This window comes from Anas platyrhynchos, chromosome 2, assembly GCF_047663525.1.
Source record: "Anas platyrhynchos isolate ZD024472 breed Pekin duck chromosome 2, IASCAAS_PekinDuck_T2T, whole genome shotgun sequence".
NCBI classification, from domain to species: domain Eukaryota; kingdom Metazoa; phylum Chordata; class Aves; order Anseriformes; family Anatidae; genus Anas; species Anas platyrhynchos.
Window position 1 is genome coordinate 154,456,372 of NC_092588.1, and position 16,314 is coordinate 154,472,685.

At 49.0% G+C, this 16,314-nt stretch overlaps 1 protein-coding gene across 1 annotated transcript in view; it reads right to left on the minus strand.

The window, feature by feature from the left end:
* OXSR1 (oxidative stress responsive kinase 1) overlaps positions 1-16,314 on the minus strand; it is a 70,007-nt gene that overhangs the window by 30,465 nt on the left and 23,228 nt on the right. The window contains exons 4-5 of the mRNA XM_072033866.1: positions 15,354-15,495; positions 1,363-1,418 (exon numbers count right to left, since the gene is read on the minus strand). Of these exons, the coding sequence (XP_071889967.1) occupies positions 1,363-1,418; positions 15,354-15,495 (198 nt within the window). The remainder of the gene's footprint in view (positions 1-1,362; positions 1,419-15,353; positions 15,496-16,314) is intronic.

The window sequence follows — 16,314 nt, forward strand, 5'->3', positions numbered from 1 at the left end:
GCGAAACTTCAATACATTCCTTCCATGGGAATGCGGTGATGTCATCCGGATGATAATTGAGGCAGCCAATTAGTGACCAAATTATTCATAAAATTTCATTGAGCTTGTCAAAGGCGGGTGCTTTGATCGTGTCGAAACAAAACTCCTTTTATTTGGGCTGGCTTGCTCCCAGCATTTTTTTTTCCCCTCCTCAAAAAAATCCACGAGAATCTTTGCTATTTCATCCCGGGTCGGGAGGAAAGGAAGCTGACGTGTTAGAAATTCCCACAGAAAAAAAATGTTCACGGTTTGCCCACATCAGGCTCCTCTCTAGCGTTCGGCCATTCATTTATTTTTGTTTCTTTCAAGCCATCGGCTGCTGTCACAGAACTTGAAGCGCTTCCTGGCGCTGCCGCGAACTTGTTGACCTCGGTGGAGTTCAGTTTTCCTACTTGGTGGCAGGGAAGATTACAGAATTACTCCTCCTGCATGTTTATGCAGAGCAAAAATTTCAAAAAGGGAACTTTGCACATCTCGCTGGGTTGCTTTCACAGAATATGCAGAGAGAAGGATTTCATCATTTAAGCGTTGCGCATATAAACCACCAGTAGACAGCTCGGTTCAGGGGAATATCCCCAAATCCCGAATAAATTAAACCCTTTAAAATTCACAAAGGCAAAGCAAGAGGTTTTGTGAGAGTTATTATGAGGTTTTAAGTCAGCCTTAAAATTACCCATCAACTAAACATTATTTGGCGGACAAAAATACACGAAAAGGCACCTAGCACCTTAATAAAAACCTTAATTAAACAGTCATGCCCTGGCACCCTTGTGGAAGAGAAACACAAGCAGCTTTCTCCTGGGCTGGCTGAAACGCTAGAATAACATGGCATTGCTCTAATGCAGCAGCTATTTACAGCCTCTCCCTGCATATAATCTAGCATTCTGTACGATTCCAAACCCTAAATCTTGGCCCCATTATGGGAAAACCTTAAAATACCCTTCAAAAACTTTGCAGCGCAACCCATCCTGCCTCCTAGTGGAAAATCCATGCCCCTCGTACCAAGGTCCAGGCGCAGACACACACCAGGGGGTTTCACACCTCTCAGCTCTGTCCCCGGATCCGGCAGCTGAGCTCCCCACGTGGCTGCTTCCAGGATGTTCACTTTGCCCCACCAGCCAAAGGATTTAATCACGCTGGCACTCATTGCACCAAAAATCAGTAGTTTAAGATATCAACATGCAAAATTCTTATTTTATTAAAAATAAACCAACTGCGAGGCTTCTTGAAGCTAACATCTCCACATAGGTTTGCCCATTCAACCATTTCTTCAGACGCACGGCTATGCCCAAAGCTTTCTCAGAGTGATTAGGAAAAAGTTACCTGCAATTTGCACTGAGCCATCTTCTCCGAGAAGAATATTTCCTGCTTTCACATCCCTGCGGAAAGATAAAGCAGCGGTTAAGTGGAACTCATTAAACCTGTCCTTCACCCAACAAAAATGTCATCCAACTTCGTTATTTCTCCTGCATTAGCACCTCTCGCTTCGAGTCCCGCAGAAGCAGCAGGCACTTAGCACCAGCTGTAACTTCAGCAGATGTTAAGTGGTCTCCTCGTTATTTATAGCTAGGAGCATTTTAAGAGCTATGGATACAAAGAGAGTGAAAAAAAAATTAACAGAAAGTTCCCTAACACAAAAAAAAAAAAAAAATCCAGCAAACCAAGTGGTTTGTCCCAGGTTCTTGATTTAGCTATTTTTCTGGAAGCAGCACCTGGTTCTGGCCTTACAGGAGGCAGTCCAAGCCAAGTGAAGCAGCTTTATACCTTCAGCACCTGCACGACCTCTAACTTTGCATCCAAAGCACGCAGACCCTGTGCAGACACACACCGGGAGGGCTGCGAGCAAAGCACCCGCCTGGGGAACGGAGGCAGCAGCGAAATAACATTTCACCACGCACCTCGCATTAATCTGCATGGAGAAAGGAGGGGAAAAAATGGAAAAAAATAATTTAAAAAAGCACATTCTCCCCCCACCTCCTACAAATATCCCAAATCCTTGTGCAGAAAAAGGCAGGAGTTACTTTTCTCTCCTCCCTTGTGCACCATGAGCGCAGAACTGGCACGATGGCCTGGCCAAAGCATCCCCGAGGTCTCCTCCTTCCTGGCGTCCGAGGACACCTGGGCTGCTGCCAGGGTAATTTTCAACACATCCTCTCCACCATTTGGGCCTGCTCGGTTCCTCCCAATATCCAGAGGAAGATATTGGCATGGGGAGAGTCCCCCCCTGCACGGAGCAGGACAAAAGGGAATAAAAATTCCTCTCTGTAAGGGCCAGAGAAGACGGTTTTAACAGCAAAGCAGCGCTGCGAGCTGACTTCAGCCTTCAAAGCAGCATTTCAAGCCCTGCCAAACGCACACCTCCTGCCAGCAGGGACCATCCGAGGGGCCTAATTCATAGCTGAGGCACAAATGTAAAAGGAGAGGAAAAATACTTGATTTAATGATGAAGAAAACATAGATAGAAATGCAGGGAAACACTGAGGTTGTATGGGGAGACAGCCTCCCGGAGCTGATTTAAATGCAGAATGGGCTTCAAAGCAGGAAGGAGATGTGACGGTGCCACGGGAATAACCAAACCTAAAAGAAATCCCTGCTGGTCACCCCGAGACCTGCCCATTTTCCACATTCTCCTCCCGCAGCTGGGAGCTGCAGCCACGGCAGACCATCAGGCAGCAGCACGTGGGGACCCTCCAATTAGGCACCTTAAAACCATCCTTAAGACAAATTAATTAAGTTTAAAGCAATGAGGAGGGGAGAGGGAATAGTGGTTTCCTGTTTATCCTCTCCAGGAGATGCTCAGAAATTCACCTGTTGAATAGTGAGACGTGTTAGTCCCTCCAGGCCACGGTTACTGCCAAGTCCAGGAGTCTGAAGGCAGTTCCTACTGGCGTGGCAATGCCCCTGTCCTGGGCTGACAGGCTCGGAGTAAACCGTGTGCCTCGGGCATAATTACCGAACTGGAAACGGGAAGCAGGAATTATATCACGTTTTAGATGAAGTTACAGAAGGCTGGAGCAAATGTTTTCTTTTCAGTAGCTTAACAAGCGCACCCATCATTCGGGATGTTCCCACTCCGCTGCTGCCGCCTTCCTCTCTCCTAATGCCTCCAGGAGCCCTTCCCCAAAATCCTGACTTTGTTTTTATTTACCATGCACTTCATGCCAACAGGGAAGAAGGGTTTGGACTCCCTCCAGTGCAAATCCTGATTCTCCACCACCTCAGCCTTGAAAGGTTTCCCAGCAGGGCAGAAATGCCTCCTCTCCTCGTTTGCATTCTGAACTGGTTCAGCTTCCCAGAGCTACCCAACCTTACGGTTTCACTTGCATCACATCAACGCCTCCAGGCTGGGGCTGGGCCGCAGGCATTTGGTGCTGTATAAACAAAATTGATCCCTGATCCAGCAAAATCAGCATCCAGCTACAAGAGACCTGGAAGGCAACGTGGGGATGCTCTCCAGTTGCAAGTGTAGCACTTCCATGCAGCCCCCATTTCATTTTTCAACAGACAGGAGAAAAAATCAGATTGGAAACCACATCCTAATGGGCTTGTTTCCTCTATGAAAAGCCCACCCGATCCCTTAAAATCCTTAGCGATCAGCTCTGCCTTCTTGGCACTGTCCCGGTGTTGTCACTGCAGGGACGTTAGGGTTAAAGGCAGACTTGCTGCCCCGAAATGGAGCATGACATTTCCAGCAGCCAGCTGAGAGCCTGCAGGCCCGGTGTACGCAGCACAACCCCGCAGCACAGACTTCGAAGAATTTGCCAGCAAAGCAACGGAGCATGACAAGTTATTGCTTTTTGAATAACTCTCTTCATATTGTTTGGAAATCAGAAAGGATTCGCTTGGCTTGTGCTCAGAAGTCTTCTTCAAGAGTTACAACTGCGACAGCAACGTAAGGCCGCTGAAAATGCAGGATGTGTAAGGGACCTGAGCGAAGCGTGGCATGCCAGGACTCCTGCAGCCCAGCAGCAAAAAGAAAACTGCAAAGTGAAGGGGAAAAAGGAAAAAAAAAAGCCCTGTTTATGAAGCCTTGCTGTGCCTTCTCTTCTAAGCTGCCTGTATGTGCCTCTAGGACGCGGTGCTGGCTGTCAGCGCGGCCGTGAGTCATCTGCCCATTGGATGTGATTTACATCAACTGCACCCAGAAACGTTCACGGGCTGAACTCCGCAGCGCGTAATTTGGCATGAAGGAGGCGCGGCTGGTCCTGCCAAGTTTCATTTAAAAAAAAAAAAAAAGGTGCGAGATAGAAGAATTACTGCTTTCTGTTACCGGTAATGAGCAACTCGGCATTTATGGATGCAACCCATTGCTGCAGCCAACGTTATTCCGAGTAATTTGCAAAATGCTTCCAGGACAGGCTCTCTGCTTTGTTAAACACAAAGCAATTTGGGGTGTTATACACCAAAGAGCACCGTTCTCTCCCCACAATCAACCACCTGACTGGTTTCAGTGCTGTTACCTACGTTACCTCTTCCCCTTGCCTTGCAAGGCAGGACACAAACAGTTACAGGAGGCGCCTTATCACTCGAGACAGCGCTGCAAAATGGCAACGAGGCTTGGCACAGCAGGATTTTTATGCTCCCCAAAGCCAACGCGTTCAGCTTCACGTAGGAGACGTTTGAGACAAGTGTGTTGGAAGCGCTGGAAGTCAGAGCTCTCCCGTTCTCGCTCAGCAAAGCCACGCTCACTAATATTGCCCTGCCCTAGGGGTGAGCCTGAAGTATTAAACTTCCAGGTGAGATGCAATTACTGACCTGCACGGTGCGGTACTGAGTTCCGCAGGGGTGGATTTGGGAAGATATCCCAATGCCAGAGGGCTTCCAGCAGCACGGAGCGGGCAGAGCAGCGTCCTGCTCCTCCCTGCACCCACCTGCAGCAGCGGGGAGGCTGAGAGCTCGTAGGGAAACCCAGGATTTATTTCAAGTCTCATACACGTTAGAAGTATTTTTAAAGCCTCCAATTCGCATTGGTAAGAGGACTTTTCCCCTCCAGTGCTGCAGAAGTGGGCTGCTGCTTGAAATCCACGGTTTGGGGTCCCAGGAGCCATGACTCAGAAGCCCGATTCACTTCAGGTTAAGTCACTGCTTCGGCTCAGACATGGGGGAGCGCAGCGAAGCAAGCTGCTGGAGATGTTCCTGAAATCTGGGCTGTCATCTTGGCGAGCCGAATAGCTCCGAGGACTTGCAAGATGCTGAGGCAGGACAGAAAACGTTGAGCTAAGTCAGCACGAGGCTGACAAAGGCAGACAGCGTGGGGTGAAGAGTGCCACATCACTTACTGCCTCGCCGTGTCAAACGCCGTTATCACAATGGCTGCAACTCGCCTTTATCTCAAAGGATGATGTCCAGCTTACGCCTCTTGCTCCTGTGCCAACTTTGATGGTTTTCCTTCTCTTCCCACGTGCTTACGAGCCGTGTGATGGTTAAAACAGAGGTGTGGTGCGGTGACAGATCCTGTCTGCCTCGGTCTTTGCCTCCCACTGCCGTGCCTGAAGCCCAGCATCAGCGTTCAAGCTGAACCACTCCTCGGTGCAGGGGCAGAAAACTAACCTTCAGAAGTCTTTCAGGACAGATCGGCGCCTTCAGGAACATGAAGAAATGGTGCAAGCACTACACCTCGCCCTGCCACCAAGCACCGAGATGATCTAATCACAGAAACCTCCACAGCCCTGCTTCTTCCTCCTGAGGATGTTTCACGAACTTGCCCTGCTGCACATCGCTGTTTGGTGGCGTCACACAAGCACAGGAGATTTGGGATTTCTCCCATAAATTCACCTCCTCAGCCCTTCTATTTCCTGAGCCGACTTCCTCTGGAAGGACGGCAGCGGGGAGGAGAAGCAGGGTGTGTAGCTATACACACAGCCACCAGCATCGGTAGGTAATGGAGAAGGGAGAAATCCGAGACACACAGGGCTGGCAGGAGACATGCCCCTTTGACTTTCTGCTCCACAACCCAGAATAAGATGATTTTAGAGGAAAGATCTCCTTATTTCATCCCACTTTGAAAGTTAAGGCAGTTAAAAATGGGGTGAGTTTCCATTGTAAAGTCACCTTTTAGTAGAATCATAGAATCATAGAATATCCTGAGTTGGAAGGGACCCTTAAGGATCATCAAGTCCAACTCTTGACACCGCACAGGTCTACCCAAGTTCAGACCATGTGACTAAGTGCACAGTCCAATCTCTTCTTAAATTCAGTCAGGCTCGGTGCAGTGACCACTTCCCTGGGGAGCCTGTTCCAGTGTGCAACCACCCTCTCTGTGAAGAACCCCCTCCTGATGTCAAGCCTAAATTTCCCCTGCCTCAGCTTAACCCCATTCCTGCGGGTCCTGTCGCTGGTGTTAATGGAGAAAAGGTCTCCTGCCTCTCGACACCCCCTTACGAGGAAGTTGTAGACTGCGATGAGGTCTCCCCTCAGCCTCCTCTTCTCCAGGCTGAACAGGCCCAGTGCCCTCAGCCGTTCCTCGTACGTCTTCCCCTCCAGGCCTTTCACCATCTTCGTAGCCCTCCTCTGGACACTCTCCAACAGTTTCATGTCCTTTTTATACTGTGGTGCCCAGAACTGCACACAGTACTCGAGGTGAGGCCGCACCAGCGCAGAGTAGAGCGGGACAATCACCTCCCTCGACCTGCTAGCGATGCCGTGCTTGATGCACCCCAGGACACGGTTGGCCCTCCTGGCTGCCAGGGCACACTGCTGGCTCATATTCAACTTGCTGTCTACCACGACCCCCAGATCCCTCTCTTCTAGGCTGCTCTCCAGCGTCTCATCGCCCAGTCTGTACGTGCAGCCAGGGTTTCCCCGTCCCAGGTGCAGGACCCGGCACTTGCTCTTATTGAACTTCATGCGGTTGGCGATCGCCCAGCTCTCCAACCTATCCAGATCCCTCTGCAAGGCCTTTCCACCCTCATTCGAGTCCACAACTCCTCCAAGTTTGGTGTCATCAGCAAACTTGCTCAAAATGCCTTCTATTCCTACATCCAGATCGTTTATAAAAATATTGAAAAGTACCGGCCCTAAAATGGAGCCTTGACGGACCCCACTGGTGACCGCCCGCCAGCCTGACGCAGCCCCATTTACCATAACCCTTTGGGCCCTGCCCGTTAGCCAATTGCTCACCCATCGTATGATGTTTTTATTTAGCTGTATGGTGGACATTTTGTCCAGTAGGATCCTATGGGAAACCGTGTCAAAAAGCCTTGCTGAAGTCCAAAAAAATCACATCAGCTGGTTTCCCTTGGTCCACCATACGGGTGATCTTATCATAAAAGGAAATCAGGTTAGTTAGGCAGGACCTACCCTTCACAAACCCATGCTGGCTGGGACCAATGACTGCTTTGTCCCCCAGGTGCGCCTCAATACGTTCGAGAACCATCTTCTCCATGATTTTACCAGGCACTGATGTGAGACTGACAGGCCTGTAATTGCTAGGGTCTTCTTTCTGACCCTTCTTGAAAATCGACACAACATTTGCCAGCTTCCAGTCTACCGGGACCTCTCCAGACTCCCAGGATCATTGAAAAATAATTGAGAGAGGTTCCGCGATGACGTCCGCCAGCTCCTTCAGCACCCGGGGATGAATCCCATCCGGACCCATGGACTTGTAGGGATCCAGGTGGAGTAGCAGATCCCGCACACGTTCAGGGTCGGTTGGGAGTTTGTCATCCCCACCGTCCCGGTCCTCCAGCTCGGGGCACCCTGGGTCCCGAAGCCCATCATCGGCATTGAAGACAGAGGCAAAGAAGGCGTTAAGCGTCTCTGCTTTGCCTGTGTCATCGTCTGTGAGAAGACCTTCCCTGTCAAGGAGCGGCCCTATGTATTCTTTAGTTCTCCTTTTTCCATTCACATATCTAAAAAAACCCTTTTTATTTTCTCTCACAGACACAGCCAGCTTCAACTCTAGGTGTGCTTTAGCCACACGAATTTTCTTCCTACAGACACGAACAGCATCCCTGTATTCTTTCCATGTCACCTGGCCCTACCTTCCAGTAGCGAAACACTCTCTGTTTCCGCCTAATCTCCATGAATGTTCCTGGTCAGCCACACCGGCCTCCTGCCGCACCTGCCTGACTTGCGGTATTTAGGAATTGCCTGATCTTGTGCTTCTAGGAGGCATCACTTAAAGAGTGACCAGCACTGGTGGACATCAAGGCCTTCAAGAGCAGCTTCCCAGGGGACCTTGCTGACTAGTTCCCCGAGCAGCCTGAAGTCCACCTTCCCCATATCTAGGGATGAGGTTTTGGTGGCACTTTTCCTTCTGTCACCGTAAATTTTGAACTCAACCACTTCATGGTCGCTATGACCGAGGCGGCCACCAATCACCACATCTCCCACCAGACCCTCTCTGTTTTCTAGCAACAGGTCTAGGAGGGCACCTTTCCTAGTTGGCTCCGTTAGCACCTGCACCAAGAAGTTATCATCTAGGTGCTTCATGAACCTCCTGGACTTGCTCGTGTCAGCCGTGTGGCACTCCCAGTTAACGTCTGGCAAGTTGAAGTCCCCCATAAGGACAAGGGGAGTTAATCTCGAGGCCTCTCTTAGTTCTGTAAAGAATAAGTTATCGGCGCTATCGTCCTGGCCAGGCGGTCTGTAATAGACTCCCACAACGACATCCCCTTTATTCGTTCGTCCCTTGATCCTTACCCAGAGGCTCTCAACTTTGCCATCGCCGACCTGGAGTTCCACACAGTCCAGCCCCTGCTTCACATACATCGCCACCCCACCACCTCGCCTACCCTGCCTGTCCCTCCTGAAGAGCCTGTAACCATCTATCGCAACACCCCAGTCACAGGACTCATCCCACCAGGTTTCGCTTATGCCGATGATGTCGTAGTTGTGGGACTGGGCCAGGACTTCTAGCTCATCCATTTTATTCCTCATACTGCGTGCGTTCATGTAGAAGCATTTCAGGTGCATCTCCTTACACTCAGCACCTTGTGGATCTAACCGAAGGACCTCACTGGCACACAGCCCCTCTGATTCTAGCGTACCATCCCTTAGGTCTTCACCGGCGTGCCTGGTTTTAGCCCCTTCCCCCTTCGACTCTAGTTTAAAGCCCTATCTATCAGCCCTGCCAACTCCTGACCAAAGATCCTTACCCCTCTCTGAGAGAGGCCCATCCCATTCGGTGCCATCAGGCCCGGCGTAGCATAGACCTTCCCGTGGTCAAAGAACCCAAAGTTCTGCCGGTAGAAACAGTCCTCGTGACACTCCCAGGCCATCTCAGTGATGCTTTCCTTACTTTCACAAAACGATGATTTCTCTCCAGCAATTCCCTGTTTGTTGTCCTAGACATGTGGGGGTTTTGTCTTGAATGCGTTTGAAAGCGTTCAGCTTTGAAGTCTTATAAGGACTCCGCAAGATGGGACGTGATTTGATTTAGTAAACGCTTAAAGTTAACATTTCATGAAGCTGCACCAGAAATTGGAGCATGCTTAACGTTACCACACAAACTCGGTCAATTCAAGTATTTCTGATGCTTTAGCGTAAGACGTGAATGAAGACACTGGAGTAGCCTGAATAAAGGCTTAAGGCTTCTCCCCGCATGCAGCTTTTGGGATCGCTGAAGGCCAGGGGAGCTCCTGCATGACACAGGGAACAATATTCAAAGCCAAATTTTTGAAGAGTGCTACTCACTTGACACACTGCTGCACAAAGGATGACTACCAGTGACTTAAACAACTTCTCTACTGCTGTTTTGAGATGTTGAAGAGCCTGTCCCAGGTCACCTACTCCCAATAACCCACAGCAGATAAAAGCAGAGGCGGGAGATGTTGCAAACAGGGTGGCTGTGAGGAAATGAAGGCACTGGGGTTCTGCAAAGGCAAAAGGTAAGCGAGGGCGACATTTTCTCCTGCTCTAACTAATGCTGCAGACAGGAATGAAGATTACCACCCCTGAACCACGTCCAACCCAAATACTCCCGACAACTCAGGAACTGCTGGAGACCACACTAGTTTAATGTGCAGCTCGGGTAGGGCTCACTGACCCAAACCTACAAGTGCTGCTGAACCTTTCACAGCTCGCCCCACTCTATCTCCTGCTCCTTTCCTTCCCAAAATCAGAGAACCTGAGCTGGAGGGACTCCCAAGGAGCATCAAGTCCACCTCCTGAACTCTCTGCATCAAACTTCTTATCTTCATGGAACAAAGGGGACAGAAAACCTAAAAACCCATCTCCGTTTAACGCAGCTCCTAACAGTTGTACTGAAAACTTTGTGTGTGTTGGGGTTTTTTTTAGGCTAAATCAAAGTGATTTTGGCAGGGCATGCAGTGAAAAAGCCCAGGGGCAGCACCTGGGTCAAGCAGCAAGTGTCCATCTTTTGGTGTCCCCATGGAAGCAGGCAAAGGGACCCTCAAACCACGCTGCCGCCAGCCTGGAGCCGCAGCAGGGCCCTGCTTTCCTGAGGAAATCCACGTTCACCCCAGGAACTCTGATCGCCAGATTTCAGGCTTCGGGGCTGAGATAGTTTTCCTTGAAGCAGATAGAGGCAGTCTCCACGGGAGCTATTGTTTCTGGCTGGATGCGGATTTGGGATTTACATCTGGTTCTCATTTTCTCTTTACAACCACAGGGATTTTTTTTTTTTTTTTTTTTTTTTTTTTAAAGACAATGAATTTCTGGATGATGCAGTGGAAGAAACAGCCACCAGGAGAGCACGCTGGTTTGCCAAAGCCCCACAATACTCCCCAGTAGGACTGCGGTGCACACAGCGGGGAGATGCAGCGGTCTTTGTGCTCGCAGTGCTGCCCAGCCAGGTGTTTATTTGGGGGAGAAAATCACCGAGTGCAATCCAGAGCATTTCTTCTGCTTTCCCACCGAGGAGCCCACAGGCACAAGAATAACATTTCCATCGCTCTGGCTACTCAACAGTTTATAAATTCAAGCTGCAAAACTTTTAGTAAGCACCACCTCTAAAGGTTACTTCTGTCCGTCCTTTATTTTCAGGGAGAAGAGACCAAAGCACACTCCCCTGAATATAAAACGATTGCAAAATACCGGTCTGGAGTCAAAACCTTCATTCCCCTCCCTTTGCTCAACACTCCTCTGCCTCAGGGGACACAGTATTAGTCCCATACCTCCGAGGTGCCAAGTTTCTGTAGGAGACGGCAGCCTCTGTCAATCGGATCAGGGCAATCCCCTTCCCACGGCTGAACAAGAGCTGGTTTCCAAATTACTGGTGTCCTGACTTAAAAATAAATCAACCTGGCAATTAGAGGGGAAAGGCTCCACATCCCGTTATCCCCCAGTCTTTCCTTTCCAAATTTCACTGCTGAAACACTCCCTAAAAGATTACAGCCCCGGCTGGAGGGGGGCTGTGAAGTTTTCTTCTGGTTTCACTAACACATCTGCCAGAAGGACACATCAAGAATATTATTTCCAGGGTCTCTTCAAAGCTACATCGCAACATCTGCCACAGCACCCTGCTGTCCCCGTGCTCGCCAAACTGATTTAAAAAAGAATAAAGAATCAAAAGGAATAAATAAATAAAAATAAAAGATGGTTCTGTACTGGAGCACAAGCTGATCTGAGTGTATCGAATGGGCTGTTGCACCTCTCTCTGCCCCAAACAGTACAGCAGTGAAAAAATTAATAGCTGGATCACCGCCCTGCCAGTATTTCGAGTGCATGAGACCCTAAAAACTTCCTCAGCTTTTTTGTTTTTACACAAAATACACAAAAACAAGCACCACGTCCATTACGCTGCAAGAGGAGAATCTGACAATACACAACCACTCCAGCAATACATCACTGCACCTGGACCGAAATATTCGGTTACACAACGGCTAATCACGGGCAGGAGATAAGCTCAGAGATAAAAATAGGGAGAAAGACACGGAGACCTTGCAGCAGTTAATCGGCGTGATAGGGCTGTCAGCTGCCCATAAAGAGCAGCACTTGGACAAGCTTTGAACTTCCCTCCAACGAGCCCCTTGAAACAATAAACCCTACCCCTGGGGTGCTTTCGCTTTTTTGGTTTTTTTATTTTCAGGTCATTCATTAAACTGCTGGGTACCCGCTGAGCCCAAAACCACGGAGGAATCCAATCCCAAGCAGGGAGAGGCTCGATGTGCCCTGAGTGTCACCTGCTGCAGGCACCCTGACAAAATCAGCCTGGCAGCAACCCCTCGCAGTGTCACAGGTCCTGGGGGACTTCACAAACGTGTCCAAGCAGGGTCTGTCCTGCAGGATGGCTTCACACAGAGCACTCAGAGTGGTTAACCCATTAACAGGGTCACTGGGGTTTCAAATGGTCCTTGGGATCACCAGAAGACACAAAACCATAATGGGGCTGCAGAGCTGCCAGTCTGAGAGAGGAGGCAGTGCTGATCTGGGGGGGGTGATGGGGATCATTTGTTCTTGTTACCTGGTTCATGAAAATAAAACCTATTCTGCTTTCTCCTCTGCCTTTTCCACAGGGCCTCGTGCTGCTCCTTTCATCCCTTGCACGATGAAAGCCAAAAAATATCACTTTGGAGACACGCTCTGAACAGCAGCTATTCAGGGCTCAGCCTCGCTCCGGCTGTTAATTAGGAAAGCAAACAAAAAATTATAATTTAAGCTTTCACTGCGTATTTGGCTTTCGGATCTCCTCTAGAGAATACCGCCCAGCTACCCTCCCGTCCGAGGCAGCAGATTTACACTTCCCCGCGACGCCAGCTCCCCCAAACCGTAATTGGAAGTGGCATTAAGTTCAAGACGAGCTTAGGCCGGGTGAGATTCAGCAGCAGCAGAATGTCATTAAGCCAGTTTTTCACGTGTTCACTTAATTTACCCATTTAACGTGGTACATAATTCAGAAGTACTGAGCCTCTCTGCTGTCAGATACACGCCCTCTGGTCCGACGGATGATTTAGAGCAGCAAGGAGCTGTCCCTGTTTGAGGTCAGCATTCGGGTCCTGACATTAAATATCCCAGATACTCTGTGCTTGGCTGGACTGCTGCTCGCTTTGGGGTTGTTAAAGGAAGCCCTTCAGTTCTGCCCCTTCCCAGCTGACCTCGTTTCGGCCAGAGGTGCGCTGCAAACACCGGATCCCACAGCTCAGCCGTCCCCTGGTGCCGTTTCCTTGAGAGACAGAAGCTCCGAGCTGCCCCCGGGGACCAAAGCGCAGTTATTTTAAACACTTCCTCTCGAGAGCATCTCTGGCAAGACCGTGAGGCTCCCACCTGCGTTCCCCATCAGGCAGGAGCAGTATTATGACCCCTCGAGTTAGGCAAAATAGGAAAACCATACAGAGATTCGTATGCGGTGCAGCTGGGACCTCTCCTTGTGCAGCTTTAAGTTGTGTTTATCCCGGTGCTGTACACACATCTGGATAAAACGCACGCCAGCACGATTAACTCCATAAAGGAAACGTGCTTCCTCCCCCAAAGGCATGTGAGCCTGCCTAGTGCCAACCCCATCGGGAACCCATCCTTCATGGCACAGGTAGGGAGCCCACGCACAACTTCCCTTCCGTGCCTCGAGCATTAGCCCTGCTCCGGGTTTCTCTGCAGAAAGAAGTTCCCCAGATCACTCTGCTCCCACGTATAGCAGTAATCTGAATGCTTTTTTCCAATAAAACACCCTACAAGTAACTGCAGGAGCCGCCCTCAATAAATAGATCAAAGAAGCTGATGCACAACAGCAGCCCTAAGCTGCACCAAGGACACGGCTCCAACAACCGCGGTGATTTCGTTACTAAATAAGAGCAAAATGCTTCAATGTGCAGGACAAGAGCAGTCCCAGCACATTGGATTCAGTCCGTTGCAGAGTGATTCAATCTGAATCACATTTTCTTCGGAGCAAGCGGTCTGAACCCTGCGAGCATCTCGCTTTTGCTGACTGCAGGAAGGAAAAAACCACGAATATGCTTTGTACAGTCCTCACCACAACCACCAGTTCTGCTCTTACACTGCAGCACGGCCTGTGGAGAAGCACCTCTCTTTCAGCATAGAGATCACCATGCAACATCTTCACAAAAAAATTAAGGTTTAACACGTTACTGCTGCTTTAACTTATGTATTTTTCAGTTTCATGAGACGAGATGAGCCAAGCAAATCGAGTGGAAATCACACATTAGCAGGGTTTTGTCAATCACTCGTGCAATAAATGACCACGTGCTCAGCAAGCAAGATGTTCTATTATGTTATTAGCTTTCTAGGCTGTCCAAAGTCAATTCTAGAAAACATAATTAAAACAGCCGGGAAATGAAACCTGCCTTCAGTGGAGACAACCATCCTTGTTAGATCAGAGCTTTAATGGAGGCTGGAAGCTGAAATCTGAGATTTCCTTCAGGGAAAAGAAGGATTCCAAAATCGTTTCCAACCTTCTGGTTCGTTTTAACCCCAAACAATCTACAAAGACCAGTCGGTTTGACCAAAACTATGAAATAAATGCCGCTTGGATTTTCTAATTAAAAGAACGTTTTGAAGAAAAAAAATAAAGTCACCTCTTCTTGTGCAGCTCTCGCAAGCAGACAAACTTATTCCAGCACAGCAGCAGCAGTGCTTATCATGGCATTGTACCAGAAGATGACCAAGCTCAGCGAATTCCCAGGGAAGAAGAGGCTGTTGTTCCCAGCAGCAGCCTGGGGCCGGGATGATGTATGTTCCCCACAAGCTGTACGTTCTATTTTCAGTGCACACTTAGGATTGCGTTTTTATTTTTTAATGGCAGAACGTACTGACTTAGTATCCTCTCTTTCTACAGCACGCCACACCTTGAAACGCCAGGGGACAGGAAAACATGCTTTAAAAATACCTCCCAAATGACAGAGCAGCACAGAAACCCGCGTCTCAGCAATCCATCAAATCCCAGGCCATTAGTTAGCGGGCTTTTACCTACAGAGTAAGTTTTTTCACTTCTAATTCTGTTTCCATCTCCTCGAAACGTAATTACCCGAATTTACATTTTGTTACGTTGATTTTGCAGCTAGCCTTAAAAAAAGAACCAGGCTTGAAGGGCTCTTTATTCAATTGCCCAACGTTTCTTACGCAGTGCTCTTCGTGATCTGCAGCGCTGCAAGAAGCAAAAGCAGCTGCAGTTTTTCCAGCTCTAACAACTACTCATTGTAGCTGGAGCTTGACCCTTGAAAGGAGGTTTTCTGTACAAGAACTTTAGATATCTTGAAGTTTACCCAAACTTACCCTGCTCATGGCTTTCCTAAAGAAGCAGCTACTGTGTAGAAAGTCAAGTTTGCAGTTTCAGTAAAGCTCCCATCTCTATTTTCCACTTTTCATACCCTGACAGCTGGCTGTGTGGTGAGAGTGCACGTGCTCAGCTGCTCTGTTTCAGTGACACGCATTTCAGGATGATGAGAAATGTAAAATACCTGTGGATTTGCCCGTTTTTATGCAGGTAGTCCAGCCCCTCCAGCACCTCCTTGAGGATTGTGGCTATACAGGGTTCATCCAGGACGCCGGTCTTGTGTTCTCCTTTGGCCACGATGTGCTTTATAATATCCAAAACAGAGCCTAGAGAAAATAATGAAACACGTTAGCGTGAACTAGAAGAACTGATTTGCAGCTCAGGGTATTTTATAAGCACTTGGTACCCAAGTTCTTGGAATTTGTTGGGAGGGGAAGCAACAACGGTCAGGATGACAAGTGCCTGAGAGGTTCTTTGAACAAGCTAAAACTTGAAGTGTACACACACAGACCTCTCCGAAGGGCTTTAAGTAGATACTGATGCTACAGCTGGAGGAGCAGGAGGGGGAAATGGAAAAAGCAGGGGGCTGCCAGGACTCACAAGCAGCAGGCAACGAGCTCGATAAAATTAGACTCGTTCTGAGCTCTCATAAACTCAATGCAGAGGAACAGCAAGAAGAAATTAGTATGCTAAGGGACGGCACTGCCCTAAGAAAAAAAAGTGGAAATAATTATACAGAGAACAAACGGGGCTGAATTCTGACAGTGAGTCACTTCTTCACTGCAGACAAAACTGGGATGGCTTAGCCCCTTCCCTAGAAACATCAGCCTTTAGTTTTTCTCCCAGCCGTGGTGTGAATGACATCACCTTGCATGACAAACCACACTTGATAGAGCAAACCACCCCCCGGAGCTGCAGCCAGGAACAAATGGAATCAACGACCAGGAAGATGACTCTTGTGCCAGGTCCCATTTTGATGATATATTGGGTCCTGGGCTCTTTGAGAAGATCATCTTCAGTCTAGATGCACACACAGAGCTTGATTTTATTGCTCCCACAGCTCCAGCACAGGATGTCTCAGTTTGTTTGCCAGGCGTGTGCTAGTTAGCACCTTCAGCCTTGAGTTTATACGGTTCCATCACCGG